Genomic DNA, 26,402 nt, shown 5'->3' with positions numbered 1-26,402 from the left:
AATTATTATTGTGTATTGTGACACTTAACGACATCTAGTGGCGGGTAGTGGTACTATGTACTATCTTTTTCAGCTACCCGCTAGGTGGCATTAGGCGTAATTAAATATTTGGAATTACTGCGTTGGTTCGAGGAAGTTCTGGTTCTAGCTAGTGTATTCCGATCACCTTGAGATGGCAGTAATAATTGCATATTAAAAGGCTAGCGGCGCAACTGCGAGTTAGTCTGCGTAGGAAAGGCGAAGGAAGCGAAACTGTCTATTGTGAAATAAAGTAACACCCGTCAATAAAAGTATTTTGATTTGACTTATTGTTTTTATGTGTGATTTGTTAGTATGGAAAAGAAGCGAAAAATCGACAGTGAATGCAGAACGTTCCAAGAAAAATGGAACTTTCAGTATTTTGTAATTAAGTCCAGTAATAATGCGATATGTTTAATTTGTGATGAAACCATAGCTGTTCTCAAAGACTATAACATTAAACGACACTATGAATCGAAACATCTTTAAAGTTACTCCAAGTATACAGAGAGTGTGCTGAAGAAAAAATTTGAAGCTTAGAAACGCGGACTCAAATCGCAGCAATCTTTGTTCACCAAAGCGAATACTGAACAAGAGTCTGCAACTCGGGCCAGATTCCGTGTGGCTCTTGAAAACGTGGCAAACCATTCACCGATGGAGACATGATAAAAAAATGCTTGATTGCAGTAGCCGAGAAAATATGGCTCGAAAAGGTAAATTTATTTAAAAGTGTCAGTTTGTCAGCAAACACCGTGACTCGGAGGGTGCAAGATATCGCAGAAATATTTTCTGCGATGTCAACTGTCTGACAAAAATGGACATCATGAGTGGTTTTCTCTAGCATTGGATGAGTCAACGAATGTGTCAGATACTGTTCAGGTGTTGATTTTTATTTGCGGAGTAGATGAAAGCTATGAAGTATATGAAGAACTTCTTGATATTGATAGTATTCACGGCACGACAACTGGGGCAGATATTTTTGAGGGAGTTGAAAATGCCATTAATAAAAATAACCTTCGATGGAGAAATTTGAAATCTATAACAACTAATGGAGGCAAAAATATGTATGGTAAAAATAAAGGAGTGGTTGCACTTGTGTTAAAGGCTGTAGAAAATGATGGTGGTTCAAAACCATTAGTCTTACATTGTATCATTCATCAACAGTCCTTGTGCGGAAAATGTTTGGATATGTCTGAAGTTCTGAAACCAGTCATATCAGTTGTTAACTTCATCAGATCCACTGGGCTAAATCACCGACAATTCGGCGAGTTTATTCAACAGATTGGAGAAAATGATTTACCATATCATACTGCCGTACGCTGGCTTAGTTGCGGAAAAGTCTTTAAGCGCTTTTTTGAACTTTGAACAGAGATCGAAATTTTTTTAAATGAGAAGCAACGCCTTTCTGCCGATTTAGAAAATAGTGAATGGATGTGGAAGTTAGCCTTCTATGTTGATTTGACAGATCATATCAACGAACTGAATTTGAGATTGCAAGGTGAAAATCAGCTTCTCCCTGATTTATACACCAATATCAAATCCTTCAGGCAGAAAATAATACTATTTCAATCGCAATTACGTGAAAAATGTTTCACACATTTTGAAACATGTGAAATATTCAGCCACACTACAGAAACTGAATTTCCCGTCAATTTAGCAATCGAAACTTTGAGTGCTTTAAAGATAAATTTTGGTACTCGTTTTTAAGATTTTGATGTCATTGCCAATGAAATTAAGCTTTTTCAAAATCCTTTTGATTCTGATATTGAAACCCTGGCTCCGGAAATCCAAATGGAAATTATTGATTTACGGTGCAGTGATATGCTTAAGAACAAATATCAAAATTCATCTTTGTTGGAATTTTATAAGAGTCGTCCACTGGAACAATTTGATAATTTGCATAAATTTGCTCGTGGGTTGTTTTCTGTTTTTGGTACTACTTACTTGTGTGAGAAAACGTTTTCCAAGATGAAGTACACAAAAAATATTTACAGATCTCAATTAACCGATGACCATCTTAAACCTCTTTTGATAATTGATACAAGTAAAATTGATCCACAACTACAAAGTATTGTCGGTAGAAAATCGCAATTACATAAATCTCATTAGTGTTTTTGTTTTACTGTGATTCATTTCAATTTTTTGTTAGTTATTATTATGCTTAAACTTAGATACTTAAGTTAAGTTTTCTATGTCATCATTTCTGTCGTTGAGTTTTACCTTGCAAGTAAATAATACCGAGTGATTATCATTCTGTGTTTCCTTCTTCAACTTATCACAGCAATAGTAGCAACAATTAAGTAATCATTGGCTGTCGCGGGCCAGATTGATGACAGTAAATCATTGGCTGTCGCGGGCCGGATTGATGACACTGGCGGGCCAGATTTGGCCCGCGGGCCGTAGTTTGGAGACCCCTGATCAATAGGAACAACAAGTGTTGGAAAGCCAACTATTGAATTTCTAAATGATAATGAAAAAGATTCTGCATCCCAGAGGCAAAAACCCACCAAAAAGACTATGGTTACTCTATGGTGGTCAGCGGTTGGTGTGATTTACTATTACTTTCTGCAACCGAGCCAAACCATCACAGTTCAAGAAATTAACGAAATGTTCCAAAAGTTGCGTCAACAGCAGCCGGCACTCCACGACAATGCACGTCCGCACGTTTAACAAATCACCTTCATAAAATCAAACGAATTGAGCTTCGAAGTTCTGCCGCACCCTCAATACTCCCCAGATCTCTCACCAATCCACTACTGACTACAGAGTACTTGATTTTCATGCTGACGGAATTAATCTACTTGTGTTACGTTGACAAAAGTACACTGATTCAAATGGCACTTATTATAGAGTATTAACGTAGATATTACAGTTCATAGTAGACTCAGTTTGACCACTTATTTTTTTATCAATCAATAACTAATGTATGCCCAATAACTAAGTATGCCCACTGACTATACGTGAAAGAATAACTAATACTAGCTCTTCGTAATCCCAGTTTGAAGTGAGTTACTTTCTCTAAGAATATCTTTCGTTACCTTCATAGAAAGAAATTATTTTTTTCTTCCTAGGATGTGGTTTAATCATACCCAATGTTTTCTGAACTTTTCGAAACTTCAAGAATTGTCTATGGATTTATTGAAAAACTTCCTGGAAATTAGTTTCTTATGACCAGAGAAGCATTCATTTTCAATGGTTCATGTAAATATGAATGTTAATTATTTTGTGATACTATGTATTGATGTTTTGTATCCATACTGAACATACAATGCTCGTAATTGTGGCCATAAAATTTAAATGTTTGCTACATTCTCCCTATTATTCATGTTCGATTAAAATAAACTGACAATTTCCTTAAATGAGAAACATAACATTCGTATTCGGTTTACAGCTTATTCATCATTATTCAAAGCAGCTACGCGGTTTCCAAAACTTGTTACAGAAAATACTTTCCTGTGACGTAAATAACGTGAAGTTTCAGTTGATTACGTTCTTTTGAGTATTCAAAGCGGCTGCTCCAGAAAATTATGAAAATAAAAAATCAGTTGGAACATTATTCATCAACGAACAAATCGTGTAAATTGTAGGTAGAATGCAGATATTTCTAAACCTGTAGTTGCAGTAACTGGTAATCAAATAAATAAATATAGTTTTAGAAAACTAAAAAACACGCTTTTGAAGAACATCGAACTAAAGTGTTGGAAATATTTTTTTAATCAGCTTAAAACAATAGCGATCGAAAACTACTAGTAATATTGTGAAAAAAACCTGGACGCTCGATATACAAAAAATATGACACAAAACGCCCACGCTTTTGTCACAATAATACTAGTATTTTTCGGTCGTTATTGTTTTAAGCTTATTTAAAAAAATATTTTCAACTTTTCAGTTCGATGTTCTTTAAAAGCGTGTTTTTTAGTTTTTTAAAACTAAATTTATTTTTAACTTCATAGTTCAATGTTCTTCAAGAGGGTGTTTGTTAGTTTTTCTGAACTATATTTATTTTTTACTTTTGAATTTCATTTGCTATAAAAGCATGTTTTTTTAATTTTTTGATCTATATTTATTATTTTTATTTTCTTTTGAATAACCTATCAAGAAGGTTTACGTACCATCTCCATCTGCTCGCGAATAGATCAAGCAATAATGCCGATAATTCTCTCAATACAGATCCCGAGCTTGAGAGTTACGAACAAACATACATACAAACAGGTGAAGCTGATATAAAGCGTGTAAAAATACTAAACATTTTAATTGGTATTTCTCAACACTGGTTTTTGGCGGGTTTTATTTTGTAGAAGGAGCACTTGATATCATCCATAGAAACCATAACAAGATTTTTTTCAAGACAAAACACAAGCACTACAGGAAAATCCTTAAGGCGGTCTCAGAGAGGTGCTTGTGCTAAAGTGACGATTCACATTGTATTTGAATCGCTGGAGATGAATTCAATTTGGAAAAAAGTTTTCAGGAAGCTTATTTCAGATAAACTCAGTTCTCCAGATGAAAGAGTTCTTAAACAATCAAGGTCGAGGTGTGCTGATTTGAACCTCACCACAGCCATGGTCCGTCGCGTTTTCCTGATATGTACCGCTCTTGGTGGAATCAAATGTGCCAAGTCACTTGAACACTTCCTTTGAAAGTATCTATAGAAGAGAGACAAATCTCCAACCTTTCTTCGATGTTCCAAGCTATCAAGGTTGCACGTGATGTTCGCGTCTCTAATCAGGCGAGTGGCTCTTTTCTGGATGAAATCCAGCAACTTCAGGGTATATTTGGGGGCGGAGCTCCATACATGGGAACGATACTCCAAAGTAGGTCTGATCTGAGCTTTATAAAGCTTTTGAAAAGCAGCCTTCGCCAAGACATATTGGTGTCTATTTCAACCCCCAACAAACTTATCGAAGCAGAAAGCGGAATTGTCCGACCTGACATTATTATCTCCGATTCGGAAACATTGATCTTCTTGAAGAAAACTGATAACTCGGTTTTTGTGGCCTTGAATCAAACCTGGTTACTTTCACCTCACTTCGAAATTACTTCTAGATCCTCATTAAGATATGCAACCTCCTGCTGCAGGTGAAGATGTGCTTCCGTAGCCGATGTCCTGGAATCCAAATGGAATGACGAGACAAGTGTGCTGTCATCAGCAAAGCAATATATTGGATTCTTGGTTTTTTCCGATAAGTCTTCAATATACAATAAAAAGAGGTTTAGAGACAATAAGGATCCCTGGGAAACACCAGCGTTGATGGGGAAAGTATTCAAGAGATATCCATCGACGGCCACTTGCGAGGAACGTTCTTTTAGGAAGCTGAAGAGCCATACACAAAAATGATTCGAAAAGCCATAGCATCGAAGTTTGGCCAGCAAATCCTCATGCCACACATGGTAAAAGGCCAAGCGCAACAGCTCTTGATTCTCCATGTTTCTCGAATGCGTTATTCCATATATGGGTGACATACGATAGAGGGTCGCCTGTTGATCTTTGTTTCCGAAAGCCATATTGATGATCGCTCAAGATGTTGAAGCCTTCCAAATATTTGAGGATACGGTGGGTTTACGACTTTCTCCATGATTTTTGATATCACTGATAGCAAAGCGACTGGTCTATAGTTGTTTAGGAGATTTTACTTCTCCTTTATGGGAATAGGCTGAACGCGAGCAACTTTTTACTGATATACGAATATTGGAAGAGGGGGTAGAATTGCCTTTCATATCAATAATTCCTGAATATTACTGGAGTTTTTTCCCAACACCAAATCGTTATTTTTAACACCTCGACACACGTGTTTCGATCACCAAGGGATCATCTTCAAAGAGGAAGATTAAAACTATAAACTAATGTGAGCTAACCCTATTTATGTTATAAAGGTAACCCATACAGGTAAACCATCAAGGCCTACCAACCATAAATGTATACCAACCTGAATTAATTTCACAATTTTGCCTTATCTAGTATTTTACATTCCAGACCATCCTGTACTGCTATTAACTATCAATAGTTTTGTTGCACGTACTCGTAAATGAGTTGAAATGATGTCTTTTCGTGATATTCGTAATTTTGATTACTATCTTTTTCGTTCAGGCGTTTTTAATATGTAGTGGCATCTCATGTATCAAATCGACAATGTATGATATCCTACATGAACTGATATCATCCACCAAAGACTTTTTCTTCGATAACATAAAAAAATTATTGTACCTAATTTTTTATTCAAAACGAAAATGTAAGAGCTGGAGAAACAGTGATGAAGAAATAATTTTGTTTTATAGAGGCGCCTTTTTCCAGCACGACTGGCACCCCAGTTGGAACTTTTTAAAATCCTTTCTCAGTGTGCATCTAGATTTTAGGTTTCTGAAGTCTATCCAAATCCAAGATAGAGTGACCGAAATATACAAAATACAATACACAAGGAGAGTAGATCAGGAGTATATGAGCTGACTTGTGGATCTTGCTCAAAACTGTATATTGGTCAAACAGGGAGAACATTTTCCCAAACTTTAAAGAACATCAAAGAGAATAGCAGTAGTTTTGTAAATAGAAAGATCAATTTCACATTTGCAAATCACCTTTCAGTAGAAGGACATGGGTTCAATCATGAATACGATGTGTTTCATTTAGAAGAGAAGAGTTTGAAACTCAATTCGTGGCATTTACTGGATGCTCAATTAGAATTGAATAACTCCCCGTCACTAAATATTTTTTCAAATGTGGAAACTGGGACATGAGTGCAAGTAATTTAATTCATTACAAACTTAGATAAAAATCACGTACTTGCAATGAAGGCACTTCAAATTGTGAAATAAGGTATATTGAGCATTGAATATATAGAATATACAGACACTCTGGAAGAAGCCATTGTATGACGAAACACGTGTTGCGTTTTTGTGAAATCGTTCACTGAAAATCTCACAATGAAGTGTTTTTTGAATACGTTAAAATACATCAATTTAAAATATATATAATTTATATAGTTTAAAATATACAGTATGATCCATTTTTAATGGAAAGATCCCCCTAAAATTTGAAGTTGTGAATCGATTTCATAATTTTTTTTTAAATGTCAAGTACTAAAAGGTCTACCTTGGGACAAAATTTGAAATGTTTATTAAAGTTTCAGGGCATACTACGATATTTTTTCTTAGTCGAAAATCGGGAGTTTTCATTAGCGATTTTTTTATTGAAAAAATCACTACGCCACTGGATTCAGAGTGCCTCTAAACAGGTGTGACCAAAATTTCATGAAAAAATATTCATTATTAACAAAGTTATGACAACTCAAAAATTCGAAAACTCACACAGCTAACAGTCACAAAAAACACCCTATATCAACAAATATAGCTATGAAAATATTTTTTTATGATTTACATATTTTTAATGAAAATAACGGAATTGCATTGAAGTTTTCACGCAAATTAACTAAAACTAAGACCTAATATTTCAATTTAAATCTTAGTTGCCATGGAAATGATAGTACAGTTTGACACTTGTGAAAGATTTGAGTGTACTATTGTCAACAATATTCACATTACAGTTCTATGAATTATTTTGTGTCATGGCTGCAAGATTGAGCGTAAGAGAGAAAATTGAAATTGTACGCCTTTCGGGAGATGACGTTAGAAGTGCTAGAGAGGTTTGTAGAGCATTGATTGAGAGACATCAAGATCGTCCTCGTATTAGCTGCGGTACGGTAAATAAAATATTCAATGAAACTAGTGCAGTATCAAAAATGATGTTAAAAAGTAATCCTGTACAAAGACGAAACAGGAATGACAGGAATGATCAAATCATTTTAGATTATTTCGGAAATAATCCTAATGCCAGTATAAGGAATGCCACTTTAGATTTGAATATTCCACGAGAAACTATTCGTAGATGTCTCAAGACGAAGAATATTAAACCTTTCAAGCCAAAATTTTTACACACACTTCAAGAATTTCCTAAAAAATATTTTATATACCGACAAAGCCACTTCCACTACAAATGGAGTAGTGTCATCACAGAATTGTCGCTATTGGGCAGCGGATAATCCTAACTGGGTAATAAACTGTAAAAGCCAGTATTCTCAAAAAATCAATGTCTGGTGTGGGATATTGAACGAACGAATTATTGGTCCTTTCTTTTTTGAGGAAAACATTATTGCGAAGAGGTTTCTAGAACTTTTCCAGTTAGATGGGTGCTCAGTTCATTATGCCAGAGCTGTGAGGCAATGGCTTAACGAACATTTTCCAAACCGATGGATAGGCCATGGTAGTCCGTTTATAGAGTGGCCACCCAGATCTCCAGACCTCACAGTTTTGGACTTTTTTCTCCGGAGACTTCTCACTCAAAAGGTTTACAAAAACCGCTCAAGAGATAGAAATGAACTTTGTTCAAGAATTCGACAGGTATGTGCAGATATTAGTCCTCAAGAACTAAGGAACGTAATCAGAAACATTCGTAAGCACTACGACACATGTATCGAAATACGTGGTGGATTAGTAGAGGTTACTACAATATGAGTCAGAATTAATTGTTGCACTGAATCGAAACATTTCAATAATTAGATATTAGTTACGTTTATTAAAATTATTTGCTTCATTGTTAGTTGAATTGTGTGAATGTAATTCCGTTATTTTCATTAAAAATATTTACGCTATTTGTTTTTTTTTCATCTGGCGGCACTTCATTGTTGAAGTCATAAAAAAAATGATATATTGTGACTGTTAGCTGTGTGAGTTTTCGAATCATTGAGTTGTCATAACTTTGTTAATAATGAATATTTTTTCATGAAATTTTGGTCACACCTATTTAGGGGCACTCTGAATCTAGAGGCGTAGTGATTTTTCCAATAAAAAAAAATTGGTAATAAAAAAATCCCGATTTTCGACTAAGAAAAAATATCGTAGTATGCCCTGAAACTTCAAATTTTAGGGGGGTGTTTCCATATATAGTTTATTGAATAAGTTTGAAAATGTCCGTATAGGACGAAACTGCAGTAACGTTAGTTACAAATGAAAGTGGTAAAAAACAAAGAAATTTTCATTTCTCTTTTTTTCATTATGATTTCCTACCACGTAGTAACGGCTACATCCATCAACTTATATATAATTGCATTTTTCTCATGGTATTTTCGTACTCAAGGGAAACCTTGAACAGAATTTAGTAGTCAACACAAATTTTTTTCGCAGTTATGCATGGTTCTAATAAAAGTCTCAGACATATCCAACGAAGCTAGGCCTATGGATGTCGCTGAACCCTGGCTAGATAAGCTGTTGCAAGAGTTTTTCAAGCAGAGCGACGCAGAGAAACTTGAAGGTTTACCTGTCACTCCGTTCATGGATAGGGAGAAGATCACCAAACCATCATCGCAATGTTCATTCATAGGGTTTGTTCTACTACCTTTGTTTGAGGCTTTGGGAGATTTATTCATTGAGCTCCAGGTAAGGCTGAAACACGAAAACAAATTTCAAACATGTATGCAGAAGTTGAATATATTTTGATCAGTTGTTACAAATATTCAGAGAATTCAAAATTGATGAGTTTCTATAGACTACGTAAAAATTTCAGTTCATTAGGCGATTTCACCTTTTTGAAAAATTTGAATGGTTTGAGGAGTCACGAACTTCATGGCACTTGAAACTGATTCATGTTTGTGCTGTAGTCTGTTGATTTATCAGTGTCAATGCTTGCTTTTCGTTGGACGGGTATATTTTTACGAGGGTGGTCCCAAAAGTAACCGACCCAACGACGAAAACACAAAATTTTGAAAAAAAAAATATTTTTCAACACAGTCTCCTTGCAACTCTACACACTTTTCTCAGCGACGTTCAATAAGTTCGGTACCGCTCTCATAATAAAAACTGTCTTCCTCCGACATCACTTCTTTTTCCTTGGAAAATTGCTGCAACAAATATGCTTGCCATTCCAATCTCACTCTACTCGTTTGGAGTAGTAGAGTGGACTCGGGAGGAGTTGTATCAACTCGACGTAAAGACCCATCACTATAGGAGTTTGCATCCCAAATCGTCCGTTCCACGGTTGTAGGGGAGAGTGTTGTACCTTGGGACGATTTTATTGTTTTAATTTTTGCTAAAGACGTTTTGAAATAAAAATTACTTTTATCATTTTCCACGCGATAAGTGGTATTTTTGCTCTTCATGAAGAAGTCGTTGAGTACCTTATGTTGTAATATAATCATGACATTTCCATAACAAAACATATTGCAAATTGTCCCAAGGTACAACCGGTGCATGTACCTTAAGACATTCCTGCATGTTCCTCGGGACAAAACCAACAAATGATAGTTACAAGATGAGTACGAAAAACAAATATCCAATATGCACAATATTTTCATTAACTAGTACATGTTGAAGGACATGAAGTCTATTCGAAAAGAGAATTGTTCATTCAGCCGTTCGGATCCACCCACTACCGATGGTTTTGGCAATTTTCTTAAAATATCTGATTCTGTTATTGCATAAAGCTGCTCAGTCTTTACAAACTTGCTACTGTTCATGATTTTCTTTAGGTAAATAACATCAAAACCGTCTTCTGATTTTTTTTTAATTTCTGCTATGCAGTGTTGCACAGACCTTTTTCCTTTCAGTTCTACTAACACGGAGTCTCCTTCCAGTATTATTTCATTTTCCATACTTATTTCTTCATCTCTTTCGGTATTTTCAGCTTCCACTAGTCTTTCCAAATAGTTGCTGTCATCACTAGAGTTATGCACAGACATTTCTACATCATCGTCTGAGCTATCATTAAAAACTTGTCTTGTCACTTTTCGAACTTTCGGCTTAGACTTTTTAGCTTGTCTGTCCAAAAACGCTATTTCAATCTCATTCTTCTCGGGAGTTTCAGTTAATATTCTGGACTTGCCTTTTTTTTCTACATCCTTTGGTCCTCCTAGGTGCAGCCTTTGGGAAAGGTCTTATCATCTCTGGGGTCACTATGTTTTGATGCAATGGCCCAACATTATCATCATCAATTGCTTCTGTTACAACTTCAGTTGGATTTGCTCGGTCTGTGACGAAACTGCTCAAGAATTCGTCATCACCAAAAATATCTGAATTTAAGGGACAAATTCCCGTAACCGCAAACCCCTTTGTGATGTTTTGCTGTGTAAATGCTGTTGGATATGCTTTTCCAATTATTTCAGCGACTTGATAAAGACTAATTGGTTTTCCTGGATTTTGAAGCATCCATTCATTAACAGCTTGATTGTAAAAGGTTTTATAAGGACCAAACACAGTCCTATCCAAAGGCTGTAATTTGTGGGATGTGTATGGTGGAAACGTTAGCAATGCAACACCATGTGCTTTGGCCAAATCAATTACAGGAAGTGAAATATGGCTCTCATGGTTATCATACACCAAAAGTACTGGATTGTTATTTGATGATTTCACATGGTCGATAAAATGCTTCATAAAACTTAAAAATTCTTCTTCATTAGACCACCACGAAGGATTAGCAGCACCAATGGTGCCTGGAGGCGCTCCGTTCAGCTTGTGCTATTTGAAATGCACTCTTGGAAAAATGAGCATCGGAAGCACATGGTTCCCTACAGCATTAATACCAGCTATCATCGTAATATTGACTTCTCGTTCGCCTGACGTCATAGAACCTACTTGTTTCACTCCCTCAGCAGCAACAATACAATGTTGGAATGTGAACTGTCGTGTTTCCGGTTTCATCGACGTTGTATATATTACTTGCCGAGAACTTATATTTTTCTTGACATTTTCTCAGTTTATAAACTGGTAGGCTCTGCTTTTCGCACTGATAGTTTTTCATGACGCTTTAGGAACCAGCGCAGCCACTCTCTACCGGCTCTTCTCTCTTTAGTCCATACTTCTGGCATGTTTTTGTTATTTTTTTCGGCGTACTGATAAGCCAGTGTACGGATTTCTTGTTTGGTTAAGCCATAATGTAGCCGAGAGGAAAACAATAAATAGTCCTCAAGCTGCTTCTCTTCTTCCTCTGTGAATATTTTCTTTACGGCATTGCTAGCTGAATATTCAAAGTCGGGTTTGCCGGATTCACGATGAAGCTTAATGTGGCGTGCCAAAGTTGACTTACTTACATTGTAAGTAGTTGCTGCATCTCTAATACACGTACAGTTGCGAGGATGAAAAAGTAAACTTGTTGAGGTTAAAAACAAAAATATTATCTGAAACACGTGTACCGTTTCGGAGTTCAAATCAGAAAGGCAAGGTCAAACGTCTGCACACTACGGTTACTCTATTCGATCTGTTTTGCTGACTACCGAGAAATATCGGCTGTGGCTCTTTTGTACATGCGTCCCGAGGTACAAAACCTTCCCCTACTTCCCCCAACAACAGGGAGGCCGTGGACCTTTGAGTATGGGGTGTCTACATGACAAAATGGTACTGCATATAGCCTGTAAAGTAGTCAGATGTTCGGATTCCCGTCTCTGCATGCTCCGTGACCATGAGAGAACAGGAATTGGAGCATTACTCTTTAGAACCACAACTACTTATGTCACCCAGTTGGAACGTTCAGCAAAAAGCTCTTATAATCATATCGATTTGATACTACTAGCGCCATCTATGTGTTAGCCTACGAAATTTTCAGTCCACCTTATTCAGTAAACTGTGTTAGCATTGTCTAAAGATGTATAGTCTGTCAACCACAATGTAAAAAGCATTGGATGGAGGTTGCCAGAGCCATCTATATTTTTTCACTAGAAATTCTGAAATTTTGTCCTGTAATGTGGCGCCTTCGTCGGAAGGAACGCGAAACTTTCATTGATGAAAGAGCAAAATAAAATTATGAATGGAATAATGTTGACCTTGAATTAGAGTCGAGACATAGTTAGCATTCGATTGTTTGGAATATCAGATTTACTGAAAAATAATAACCAAGTATAGATATTGAGGTACATCGTTTCGAGGCAATTCCACTTATCCAATTATCTTGAAATTTGGTAGGGATACATATCATTCGAGTGACAATGCATTAACAGGTCAGCAAAAAACCTGTCGACATTGCTGTCTTCAGGTGTTTACGACAGATTATAATAAACAATTAAAAAACAGCAAAAGATCAGCTTATGACAATTTCATTTCGTCAGCTAAGAATAAGTGTAAAGCGTCATGGAAAATTGTAAATTTCGAAAGAAATAAAAATAAAAATGCAAGCAACCTCCAAGATGACTCCTTGTCTGCTGAGACTTTCAATGAATTTTTTGTTGAAATTGCCGCAAACATATTAAAGTCAATTCCTGCAACTTCGGACACGGAACTCTTAAACTATCGTAATTTTCCGACACCAAACAGTTCATTCTTTCTATCTCCGGTCACAGAACATGAAGTCCTAACTACCATAAATAGTCTAAAACAACTCAGGTTGCTTGGATTCTTACGAACTGAACAGCTTCGTGAGTGGCGGGGGATCACTGTCTCTCTCTTATGGGTGTTTGACAGTCCCCCGGTGCAGACCACACGGCACTCACCCAGTAAAGTTATCGGTCAACCATCCAATCCCGCGTCTGCGGGTAACAGGCATTGGCCGGTTTCAAGCTAGATGTGTGGAAGAGGTGTCTCGCAAGAGCCCTCGGCGGTTACTCATCCAACGCTGGAAAGCTAACTTTCCTAACATGAGTGCCTCTCGGGGTAACGTAAGGGTATGCGGTGCAGACCCAAAAGTTGTTGATGAACCGCCCTATCCCGCACCTACACGGGTAATGGACGCGACATCTTCAACATATGATGTGTGGTACAGGATGCTCGAAAGAGTCCTCGACGGTTACTCATCAAACGTTGGAAAGGGAACTTTCCTAACATGAGTTCTAGGGGGGAGGTGAGTGCCCGCTCGCGGCTGGAGGCTAGCGAGCCTCATCTCCAACTGGCGTTGGCCTCTTAGGGGCAGCGGCTCCACTAGCGATTAAAGGGATACGGGGATGCGGTAATCCATTCATGGGTGCATTGCAGCCCTATACCGAGGCACTGGACGGCTTATGCTGTTCCGTGATCCTCGCCTGCTTCTGTACGGATCCGAGCGTTCGAGGTGTCGGGGCTCGCGGTCCTTCCGGGCTCTAGTATCCGAGTCTAGTCTTGGAGGGCACCAAGGCAGACGCTTGAGGTGTCGGACCCCGGTTGGACGGAGCTACTAGTATCCGAGCTTAGGACCCCGACCGGCCACTTCCGGGACCATATTCCCAACTGATTTGGCATGGTTGGCGGGGGCAGGTGTGCGACGCGAGCACTCTCTGGCGGAAGAAGAGCTTAGTTAACTTGTAGGAACGTTCGTTCGAACGCTGCCGATGGTCCTGTCTCTTGGTTAGCCACACTAAGTAGATGTAAGGAGGCAACTCCGGGTTCGGTGAGCGGGAGGAAACCCTGCGAAATCCTGTTGGTGTGAGGTGAGGGGCGGTACCCGCAAGGATTTCCCGAAAATCCACCCCTCCACACCCGATCGCATTCAACGCCAGGGTGCGTCTGGGGGGCCTAACCGGCCCCCCAGGCCCCCCGGTGCGTTCGTAACTATGACTCTCTTAATGACTCTCATAAATCTGATTTTCTTGTCCGGTATCTACCCGGATGCTTTCAAAATATCGAAAGTCTTGCCTCTTCATAAAAAAGGGAACCTTTCGGATACGAATAATTACCGACCAATAACTATCATCTCTATCTTCAGTAAAATAATCGAGACTCTCCTGAAACAACTCCTGAAACAACTATTTTGAACAAAACACGTTTTTTACCGACTCACAATTCGGATTCAGAAGAGAGAGATCAACGTCGCAAGCTGTTCTGAAGGTGGTGAGTAATGTGATCGAAGGGCTTGAGGAGGGCAAGATAACCGCTATCGCACTCTGCGACCTATCTGAGGCGTTTGATTGCATCTCTCACTCTATTCTTCTTGATAAGCTGCAGTTCCATGGAGTAAGAGGTGTAGCTTTATCGCTCATTGCCTCATATTTAACAAATCGTTTACAAGCTGTCACATATAACAGCTGTACATCTAATTATAAACCTATCAAACATGGAGTGCCCCAGGGCTCAGTCCTCGGCCCTCTATTGTTCATCATTCACATCAATGATCTACCTAATTTTTTACATCCCTATAAGTCAGTTTTATTTGCTGACGATACTATGCTCATCTTTTCAGGTGACACCTTGCCGGATTTGCAACAGTCTGTAAAAATATCATTCTCAAGTGCTGAAACGTGGTTTTCATTAAATAAACTAAAACTGAATAATGAAAAAACAAAGAATCTCACCTTTTGTTTGTCTAGCACTATGTCGAGTGATAACAGTGTGAAATTGTTAGACATAAACATAGATAGTAAATTATCTTGGCAAAATCATACGGATGACCTACGAGGTAAATTGGCCAGCTCATGTTTTTGGCTCCGTCAACTGAAGCCAATTACAAGTTTTCCAACACTCAAAAATGTATATTTTTCATTATTTCACTCTGTCATTACTTATGGGATTGTACTGTGGGGGAACGCCTCTAGTGCTGTAGATATTTTCCGTCTTCAAAAAAAAGCAATCAGAATACTTGCCAATGTGAGTTTTCGTGATCACTGCCAGCCCCTTTTTGCACAATTACGCATATTGCCTTTGCCTTCATTATTCATTTTCTCGGTTCTGGTCGAGATCCACAAAAATCGAATGTGTCTGCGCAAACAATCCGATATACATAATCATTATACCAGAGCTGCAGGCAATATTCGTACTGATCGTTTTCGCTTAACCAAATCACAGAAAAACTCTCTAAATTATAACTTTTACAACCTGTTACCGCAGGAATACAAAATCCTATCAAACAATAAATTCAAGAAGCGCCCAAAAGAATTTTTACTAACAAATTGTTTTTATTCTGTCAGTGATTTCATGGAGCATTTCCGACATCGCTAGTGTATTTCTATAAAGTGCACTCGCCACTGCGACATTTTACAATAGCTAGTAGCAGTGTACTATATTTTAAAATTCTATTTTATCTTATTTTTGTTTCTCTATGTGTTGTACTCTTTTTAGATATTATTTGGACTTACTACAAACATTATATAATGTAAGGTAGTCAATAAACTTTCATTCATTCATTCATTCATTCATTTCATTCATTCATTCATTCATTCATTTCATTCATTCATTCATCTATGTTTAAAAGAGGTTGAGATTGGTGAATTGAAAGATTTTTATCAACATTCATGATAGACCCTTCATAAAAAAAATTTATGCAACAGTCATTGATAATCATCGACTGATAATTATTATTTTTCAATATTCAGCAAAGTGGTGGTGGTGTTGGTGACAGGCGTGGTTGAAGAACTTGAGCAAGGCAATCAAATTACCCTAAAGCTTCGCGATCTAACCAAAACTGTGCCTTACATGAAATACTGTTGAGAAAATTAGGGATTACAGGTATTTCGCTTCATTGAATAAAAACCTATCTGACAACTGCCAACAACTAGTAGGTAATGTTCATGGTACTCTGTCAAACTTCCAAACTGACAAAAACAGCTTTCCAAAAGGGTCTGTTTTAGTGGTTCGATTAGATAAGGGTGACAAGAAGAACCATATATCATTATTCGTTTTCAAAACTTTTACATGAAGATAGTTGTTGAATTTTTCTGTAATATTGATATAAGAGTATGACTCTTGCAGAATAATTGATCCATTGGAAGTTACTTTACATCAACATATTTTGAAATTGATATATTTTGGGAACTGTTGAGGTTTCTTACCTGTAAGGTTTATCCATTGTTTACATCTTGTAGGATCTTTGACTGGAAAACGGAAAAAAACTCAAAACTATGGTCATTTCTAGTTGAGAGTCCACATTTGTTGTAGGCACATTTATTGCCAGACATCTGGAAATGATGATAAAATTGTAAAAGAAACAAAAGGCTAACAACTCAATTAGGTGAATTTGCTGATAAAAATAATCTCATTATTCATAAAATTTTCACCAGTTAGTGCACATTCCATCACATATTTTGAAATATAAAAATATTTTTTGCAAAATTACCAACACCAACTTGAAAATTAGGTCGCTTGTTTTACAAGGGTACTAGCCTAATACCAAAGAAATTAAAATGACAAATTTAAATGTATGATTTTCCACATTAGGTATGTGGAGAGGGTGCACCAGTAGGTGAAATGTTATATGTCCCAAGATTATTTGGCAAAACAATGGCCATTCAATTTCATTTTGGTGACTGCATTATTTATTCAGGTCGTAAATATCTAAATACCTATTCTCCAAAGTTGCTGCAACATAACCTATAGTGCATCCCTTTCATTTGTTGAATAATTCATTTTGGAAATACATTTGAAGGGATCTGATAACATAAAATTTCAAATATAATTATTGGATACATTTTTACCTTTTTTCGATGTTTTGTCACTACTCACTCACAATTGTTGTCTTATAAAAGTACAAATAACACAAACTAATGACTACTAAAAGCAGAAATAACACAAACTGATTACGAAAAAAACAATTGTGATTCTGATCTCAGAATCACAAAAATTCACTACTAATAACCTCTTATATGTCTATGAATTGCAACGCAAATGAGCACGTCACGAAGACACGGCCTGTCAGAAACATAAAAATGATCATTTAAAACTTTTCATTAGGACACTTTCCATCTGAATCTTTTATCTCTTTTTTGGAGACCACGGTATTGGCGCCATCTATTTTTCGTTTCCATCGTCCTCCAATGATAACTCCATAAGATTGACTGACTATAAATCTATAGACAATTATGTTAGTGAACTGTAATACATTAAACTAGATCAGTAAGTAGTAAATATTTGGTCCAGAAACTGAAAAACGACATTTCTGAAAATGAAGAAAGTCGATTTCACTATCATCACCGCTACAACTTCATTGAAAGAATTTATACATTACGATTCACATTTTTCAAATGCTCCGAAAAATATTCTCAATCTGAGATATCTTCATGATGAAACAATTGGGAAACTTTATCCAAATTCTACTTCAGGCTTGTAATTTTGTTAACTCAACCTCTTTCTTTTTCAAAGGATCTCATCATTCAACCCGTACGTGAAGCTCTAGATTATTATAGAAGACTTAATGAAGCAACGAGGGAGGAAAGACTGCATCGTAAAAGTATCGTAGAATTAGTCGATCATCAAAATACTCCATCATCTCAAAGTCCAGATAGCGGAGCGTCAGTGCCAAAATCGAATTCCACCCTCAACGTCAAAATGAAGAAGAGTTTGAGTTTCCAACAGACTCGGTCCAGGTGATTATCATTTTCCTTGAATATTTGCATGATTTGCGAACACTGAAAAACTTCAATCTCTTCTGACTGCTCGGGATGGTGTTTTAACATTTTAAGTCTCATCGTGTTATGTTGCCCTTGACAATAAAAGTACTGGAAACTACCACATGTGTAGTCATGTTCTTAATCCAACTTTGCATATAAATTGATATAGTGGATTAACCATTAGACCAATAATTGATAACCAACGTGGTACCAGATCTTTCAACAGTCTCCATTTCTAATCACACTCATCAGGAAAAAATTCATCGCTATGCTGACTAGAGGATTTTTCAAAAAACAAGGTGAATGTTCAAATTTCGCGGGTTACATATATTTGATTGGTGTTTTTTTATGTTGGTAAGGTTAGGTTAGGTTAGGTACCCCGCTCTTGAGGAGATGACTAAGTCGTTTCCTCGTTTCCAACAATTTTTTTTGTTTCAGTTATTTGATCAAGAGTTGGAGAGTTGAGAAGCTCTCGCTCCTGACAGGTGAGTTGGAGTCGTGAGCTCGACATCCATCTCCTCTAGATTCAGCGTCAGAAATAATTTTTAAGTTTACTCTGCCCATAAAAGTCCCACGAGTAGCTAGGGAAAGAGGGCCAATCACGGCAGTGCCCCGCATTACCGTGACAAGGCGATGCTACGACGAGAGGGTGCCCGGTATTTCGAAGGTTCCGTAGAGACAGCTGATAGGCTCAGTGTCATTCATCCTCTTGGCACGGATACACACACCTTAGGATCAAGTCATCGTTGGAATGGCATTTAGTTAGGGAATAACAGAACCACAAGTGATTTTGTCATTCCCGTATCCAGCGGGGCTACGTGGAAGCAGGCATCCGATGGCCGGATTGCTCAACCCCCCCACCCTAAGGCAATGCACTCGCAAAAGCAGCAGACACAGGGGTCAGGCAGTGAAAGATGAACAAGTACAGCCAACCGCCTTCATGTTGGTACACTTGTCTCAAACATATGTTCACAGTCTCAGCCCTCTAACGTGTTTAGTTTGTTGCTGAGAGACATAAAGGTTATAAGTGTTTTGTGTGTTCGACGATTTCCTGCTATCGAAAAAAATGATTAAATTTTGTGCAAACATGAAATTGAGTGCTGATGAGCACTTGCAATATTGACAGTGACTGTACTCTGAGTTAGAAACATGCTCACAAGCAAATGGTACAAGATCTTCACGGAAGGTCGAGAAGATTTGGATGATGCTCTGGATGCCCCATAATATCAACAACTGATGAAAATGTTGAGAAAATGATTACACTTTTCATGGAGAATCACCATTAGAGAGACTGCTGGGGATGTCGGCATATCATTGGCTTATGCTATGCAATTTTTTCGTAAATTTCGGGCATGAAGCGTGTGGCAGCGAAGTTCGTTGCAAAATTGCTGAATTTTGAGCAAAAAACCGTTACTTTAGCATCGCTCAGGAATTCTTGAATGATGTCAACGAGGAATCAGAGTTGCTCAAAGGAGTCATTACTAGTGACAGATCATAGGTTAATGATTATGACAAAATCTAATCGTTCCAATCGAAGAGCCTAGGCAGAGCCAATACTAAAAAATGCACGCCAAGTTCGATCAAATGTCAAGATTTTGCTCACTGTTCACATCGATTATCGTGGCACAGTGCATCAGGAATTTCTGCCACATGGTCGTAGGGTCAATAAGGAATATTATCTTGAAGTTATGTCTCGCTTGCGGGAACGATACGAAGAAAACGTCCGGTATCGTGGATAAAGAATTCATAGCATTTGCTGAACGATAATGTACTTGCTCGCTCGTCATTGCTCGCTCGTAATCTTTTGGATAGAAACAATACGGTAATCATGCCTCAGACACCATTTTTACCAGATTTGGCCCCCTGCGACTTTTTTCTGTTCCCAATATTGGAGAGACTCATGAAAGGACGGCGTTTATATCTGAGGGGGACTACTTTAAAGGAGACAAAATAGAAATTGAGGAATGAATGAATATTTTTTGATAAAAATGAAAATTCATCTTATTTTTTCAACAGGCACCGTATTAACTATCATTCGCAAAGTTCACACAGTTACCATGCAAATATTGAGTTCTTCCGACTGCAAACAGTTTTAGTTTAGGTAGTTTGTTGAAAAACCTTGGTAGAAATTGAACTCTGGCGGAAAATTAATTTATACTGCCCCTCGACATGCGTTGCGCTAACTAAGTTAGCATAATCAAAAGATCACTAAAACTGGTTTCTCAGGTATATATTCAGTTCCGTTGGCCTCGAGATTATTCAAAATTGATCGGTGAAATTGGATCCTCTGGCGTGAGATGTATCTTTTGAATTGTTTTTTTCCGTTTCAGAAGAAAACTACTTCTCTAGACGCGCATCTCGCTTCCCAAGTCAGCATCAACAGAAGATGACTGTAATTGGTTTCTACGGTGGATATTTAGTTCTGTTGACCTGAAACCCATCCTAACTCGAAAGAACTAATTCGTTTTTAAAAGATTCAATTCATGACAAATGTTCTATTTCAACTTATCAAGATTCAACAATCACAGGCAATTGAAGTCACAGAGCAATATCAAGTAATCAGTTTCGACTTGGAAAGCCTTTACACCAACGTTTCTGTTGAAGCAGCACTTCAAATCATACAGAGAAAGCTATCCAAAGACGAGGACCTGGAAGATAGAACGAACGCACCTGTAGAAGTAATCATGGACTTATTAGGATACTGTGTACGATTCTGCTACTTCCAACTGAAGAACAAATTCTTTACGCCAATGAGGGACTGCCAATGGGATCGTCACTTCCACCAGTTATAGCCAACATGTATATGGAGTGGTTTGAAACTCTGGCCATTGAAGAAGCCCACAAGAAGCCCCGAATCTGGTTGAGATACGTTGACGACACCTTCATAGTATGGAATACAGCATGGGAATACAGATCTAGACACCTTTCCAGAGCACGTCAACATTGTGAAACCTTCCATCACTGTGAAACCTTCCATCACTTTAACAATGGATTAGGAAGGCATAACAAATTGCAATTTTCAGATGTATAGAGGGAACAGACGCTAAGTGAGAAACATCTGTTTACTCACACAAATCTAACCACCATCAATCTAGCAGAAGAGGAATAATAAAGACTCTTGTGGATCGTATTTTTGGGCTCTATAATACAAACGAAGGTGTCGTGGTGTTATCAGGTGTTGGTTACTCCAAAATGATGGTGGAACAGACAAGAGCCTCGCAAGGAAGCAAAGCAATTACAACCACTGTTTGCCCTTCACTTCGTGAGATAATTGTCAAAAAATAAAGAAGAATTGGGTCCAAGTACAACATCAGAATCTGCTTCAGATCCGGAAGCACCATCCGTATCAGCCTCACAAAATCAAAGCCATCAAAGGCGGACTTCGATTCCAAAAATTACATTAACTGGATACCCTGTGAGTGCGGCAAATCCTATATCGGTGAAACTAAAATACCATTTAAAGTCCGCATTGCCGAGCACAAGAGAATCGGAAATAGCAGAGCATGTTTGGACTCATCACCATAACATGAAGTGGTTCTAAGCTGAGATCACTGGTTTGAAACGAAGTTCAAAGAAGCTGCAAATATTTTGTCCAACGACGATTTCAGCCAAGAGTAAAGATATGCAACACATGGAAAACTGTAATCAAGCGGCAACGGACAACTTCCGCTAAACCCGTGAAACGGAGAGAGGAAAGACGGGATAGGTGAAAGCGCTCGAATAACCTATAAATAGTTATCTCTCAGAGGAATAATCCAGTCACCACCCAAAGATGATTGTGGATACTAACAATTGAAACGGCGGAAAATTATTCAATTCTTTCAGTTTTCTATTTTTTTGTTTTCTTAATATTTAATTTTTTTTCATTATTGGTTTATTTTTTATTCTCTTCTATTTTTGTACTCTGTGGTCATTTTCATCTTTCATCTTGAATATTTTATTCAATTCGTTTCATTGTATTTTCATTTCACTTTTCATTGCTTGCATATAATTGATATTTTAGTTCTATTCATTCTAATTTCATTTGTTTAAAGGTGATTGACATTGTTTCATGATAAATTTCATTAGTTCGAACTTCCATTGTCTAGTGATATAAATTGATGTGAAATCCTTGAAAGAACTAAAAAAAAAGAAATTAAAAAATGAATAGCTGAAAATGACAATTATATTAAGCAAACAAAACCTGAAATGAAATAATAGTGAGATAGAATACAAATAAAAATAGAACAATTGAAAAAATAATCAAAATAAAAATATAAAAAATAAATAAAAATTAAAAAAATCTCTTAACTCTTTATTTTTTATATTTTTATTTTTTGTTCGATTGTTCTACTTTTTTACTCGTATTCTATCTCACAATTATTTCATTTCAGGTTTTTTTTGCTTAATATAATTGTTATTTTTAGCTATTCATTTTTGATTTATTCTTTTTTAGTTCTTTCAGAGATTTCAAATTATTTTATATAATATCAGACAATGGAAGTCGAACCAATGAAATTCACTAATTTCATTTGTTTTTTCATACATTTCGAATCATTTTATAATCGTATTAGACAACGGAAATCTGAACTAGTCGAATTCAATATTAGACGTATTCCATCTATACCGTAAAATCTACTTTTATCAATTTTCTGATGATGGTAACTTTGATGGCGAAACACGAGTCAGAAAATAGTTATTTTGTTCTGGGGTGAAATGTTGGGATATCTTCCAGGTCCACGGAACCGCACTTATATCGTAAAAACCAGTTTGAGTTATCTGCTGATTAAACTAACTTGGTTTCCGAAACACTTCGGGCGTCATAATACTGTATTGTGACGCCTCTTCAGGCGTCAGTATTGTGACGCCAATACGTTAAGAAATCATTATAAACTATAAAATATAATGTCGATTAAAATTAATGATTATTGCATCATTAATTTCACGTTGACGCAGAACTTCTTCCAAGTCCCCCGGCTTCTCAGTTCCTAAATCTCTCTGGAACACCAACCTATTGTTTGCATCCAGAACAAAACGGAGTTTTTCGCAAAAGCTATTCAATGCAGCATTTTCTATTTTTTGAGCTCTTCGCATTTATGTGCCTTTTGAAATCCGCTAAATTTCCCAGCGGTAATGCTGAAGCATGTCGTGTCGAGAAATTTGCACTGTCATTCACGTTTGACGGTCACAATTCGAGTGGAATATTAATTTTGAAGGAACAATTACGGAATTTTTATTAGTTAAACGTAGGCATTGTACTTAAATTCATTCATTCAATTTTGATTGCACTGAATTACAAGCGATTTCGAATCTATTCAATAAAGAACCTCAGTATTTAAATTGAAATGGATTCAGTTTTAGGAGCGATCAATTTTTGAAGAAGGAAAGTTTTGTCTTTTTACTTCTCCAGCTTTATATAAGATAATTTAGGAACATTCCACGAAAAAAACAATTAATATCAAAATAAACTCTCAACAAAGATGTGTAGATCATGAAAAGAAGTAACATTCAGACAGAAACTGGAAGAAGAAGCACTCTCCAAACAACTACTTTCATGTAAACATTAAATAACACGAAAGAAAAATACTTTCGAAACAACTAGTTTCATATGATGATTGAATTATACAAAAAACACTCTTTCCTATTCTGCTTGTGCTCCAAACATGCGTTATGGAATTGAATCAGATATCCACAGAATTGTTACACAATACAGTGTGTCTCACTTCTCATGGAAACACCCCCGTATCTTCCGTAATATTCGAAGTGGAACGTTGAAACTCTCAGCACTGATGGAAATGCTCAAAATGCACCTACCACCTGAATGAGGTTGACCAAAGTGATATACACTGTCCGCCACTCGCGATGGAACACCCCATTTTCACGGTAAAACATATAAGGGGCAAATTAGGCTCAAAATTCCTTCAGGCTCGTGATCTGGACTACCAACTTACTACGAATACACTTTTTTCCTGAAAAAATTTCAGTCCTGAAAAATCCGAATTTGCCTCACTTCTTATGGAAACACCCCCGTATCTTCAGTAATATTCGAGGTAGAACGATGAAACTCTCAGGACTGAGGGAAATGCTCAAAATGCACCTAAAACCTGAATGGGGTTGGCCAAAGTGATATTCACTGTTCGCCACTCGCGATGGAACACCCCATTTTTAGGTAAAACATATTACGGCGCAAAATAGTTCGCTTCCAATACCTGAACTCCTTCATTCTAGAGAGTACTCTCAGGTATGGAAGATACAGATGCTGTGAGATGCTATCATCCATTTTGAGCCTATCTGGGAAAATGTCACAGCACCACATTCTCAGATTATCGAGATAGTGTGAAGGAGTGTATGAAAAATTATCAATGGCGGCATCTATTATAACTGAAGAAGATTATTCGTAAAACTAATTCTGGTTGCTGAACATCCAAATTCTATCCCAACCAGAAGTGAGAGCTCTCGATTGATGAGCAAAAACTGCAGATAATGGAAAAAATCTATATTCAAAGGTTCACATCTCGAAAACTTTACAATTCAGAGCTTTGGCTGTGGACACTTTCAATCAGCACATCAAGAACTACAACATAACAAAATTTCGGCAAAATTCAAGGCAAGCCATTTCTCACAAGGAATGTGCGGGGTCCTTTATCAAAATATTGAGGAAACATTTTACCATCAAAATCAAAATTAATCTTCATACTCATTGCAACACCGAAACAACTGTTAATTTTTAAAGAAAAAATCGCACTCGGTGAACAGGTAGAATTTAGATTATTTTACCTACTTCCTGAATTGTTGTCTGAAATCATTTGAAGGGATTGAATTACATCAATTTCATTGAATCATGCGGTGCCCTGAAATCACCATGGAAAACAGTTGCTCATTGATATTTACTGTCAATCTGACAATATTGTTGAAACATCTTGTTGTATTAACCCCCAGACCAGTTTTCATTGCATTTGTTGTTTGTAGTATTGTTGTTCTTTGAATCATCGTTGTTCCTGTTGTTTCTGTCGTGTTTTTATTCCCATTGTGTTTATTGTTCCTGTATTTGTGTTGGTTATTGTTCCTGTGTTCCAGTTGTTTTTTGTTCGTGAGTTCCTGTTCATATTTTAATATTTCTGAAGTTCCCATTTTAACTGATATCAGCTCATTTCGATTGACAAAGTTCATTATGGCACGTCTGTCACTTCAAGCAAAAATTGAAATTTTTTAATTGTTGGTGAATGGGTGAGGTCTTATCGTGAAGCGGCCGCTGAATTAAATATAAGACACCCGCTAGAGGTAGCTGTACACCCTAGAACTGTACATAAAATATATAATCTATTCGTGAGCACCGGCCAAGTAACAAATGACAAATGAAAAATTGTAAAACATCATATTGATGATGATACGATATTGGCGGCTCATCAAGCTGATCCTAGAATTAGTTTGAGAAACTTATCGCTTTAACTCAATATGAGCCGCAGTAAAATATGGAGGTGTTTAAAGAGGCATAAAATGCATGCGTTCAAATTTTTACATACTTTGCACGAAGGAGATGAAATCCGCCGTATGGAGTATTGTTTATGGATGCAGGGAAATTATCTCAAAGACAGAAATTTTTTAAAGTACATCTTATACAGTGATAAGGCTACCTTTACCACGAATGGTGTTGTATCTTCCCAGAACAGGAGGTTTTGGGCTGAACAAAATCCAAATGGGGTGGTGAATTGTAGAGACCAAATATCTCAGAAAGTTAATGTGTGGTGTGGTATCCTGAACGAAAATATTATCGGGCCATTTTTTTTCGATCAAAATTTAAACGGACGACTATTCGTTGATTTTCTCGAAAATGCATTTTCCGATGTGTTGGAAGAACTACCTTTGGATGTGAGACACAGCATGATTTTTCAGTTAGATGGTTCACCAGTTCACAATAGTGGCATAACAAGGATTTGGTTGAATAGGAATCTACCTATGAAATGGATAGGACCCAATAACCCTCTCGTAGTATGGCCACCACGATCCCCAGATTTAACTCCACTGGATTTTTATTTATGGGGAAACTTGAAAAATGAAGTTTATAAGGAGAGGCCAATAAATAAGGAATATCTCCGTGCAAGAATTATGCAAGCGTGTAGAGAAATCACACCTAGAGAACTGAGA

General features: G+C 37.1%; 1 protein-coding gene across 3 annotated transcripts in view; it reads left to right on the top strand.

Annotated features, from left to right (window-relative positions):
- Pde9 (Phosphodiesterase 9) overlaps positions 1-26,402 on the top strand; it is a 470,530-nt gene that overhangs the window by 427,347 nt on the left and 16,781 nt on the right. For all 3 annotated transcript variants that reach the window (XM_074174076.1, XM_074174077.1, XM_074174075.1), the window contains 2 exons: positions 9,193-9,444; positions 18,031-18,254. In XM_074174076.1, the coding sequence (XP_074030177.1) occupies positions 9,193-9,444; positions 18,031-18,254 (476 nt within the window). The remainder of the gene's footprint in view (positions 1-9,192; positions 9,445-18,030; positions 18,255-26,402) is intronic.

This window comes from Leptinotarsa decemlineata, unplaced genomic scaffold (assembly GCF_025532065.1).
Source record: "Leptinotarsa decemlineata unplaced genomic scaffold, Ldec_3_MD MMD2_tig00000505_RagTag_RagTag, whole genome shotgun sequence".
Lineage (NCBI taxonomy): Eukaryota > Metazoa > Arthropoda > Insecta > Coleoptera > Chrysomelidae > Leptinotarsa > Leptinotarsa decemlineata.
This window is presented reverse-complemented; position numbering and strand designations above follow the sequence as displayed.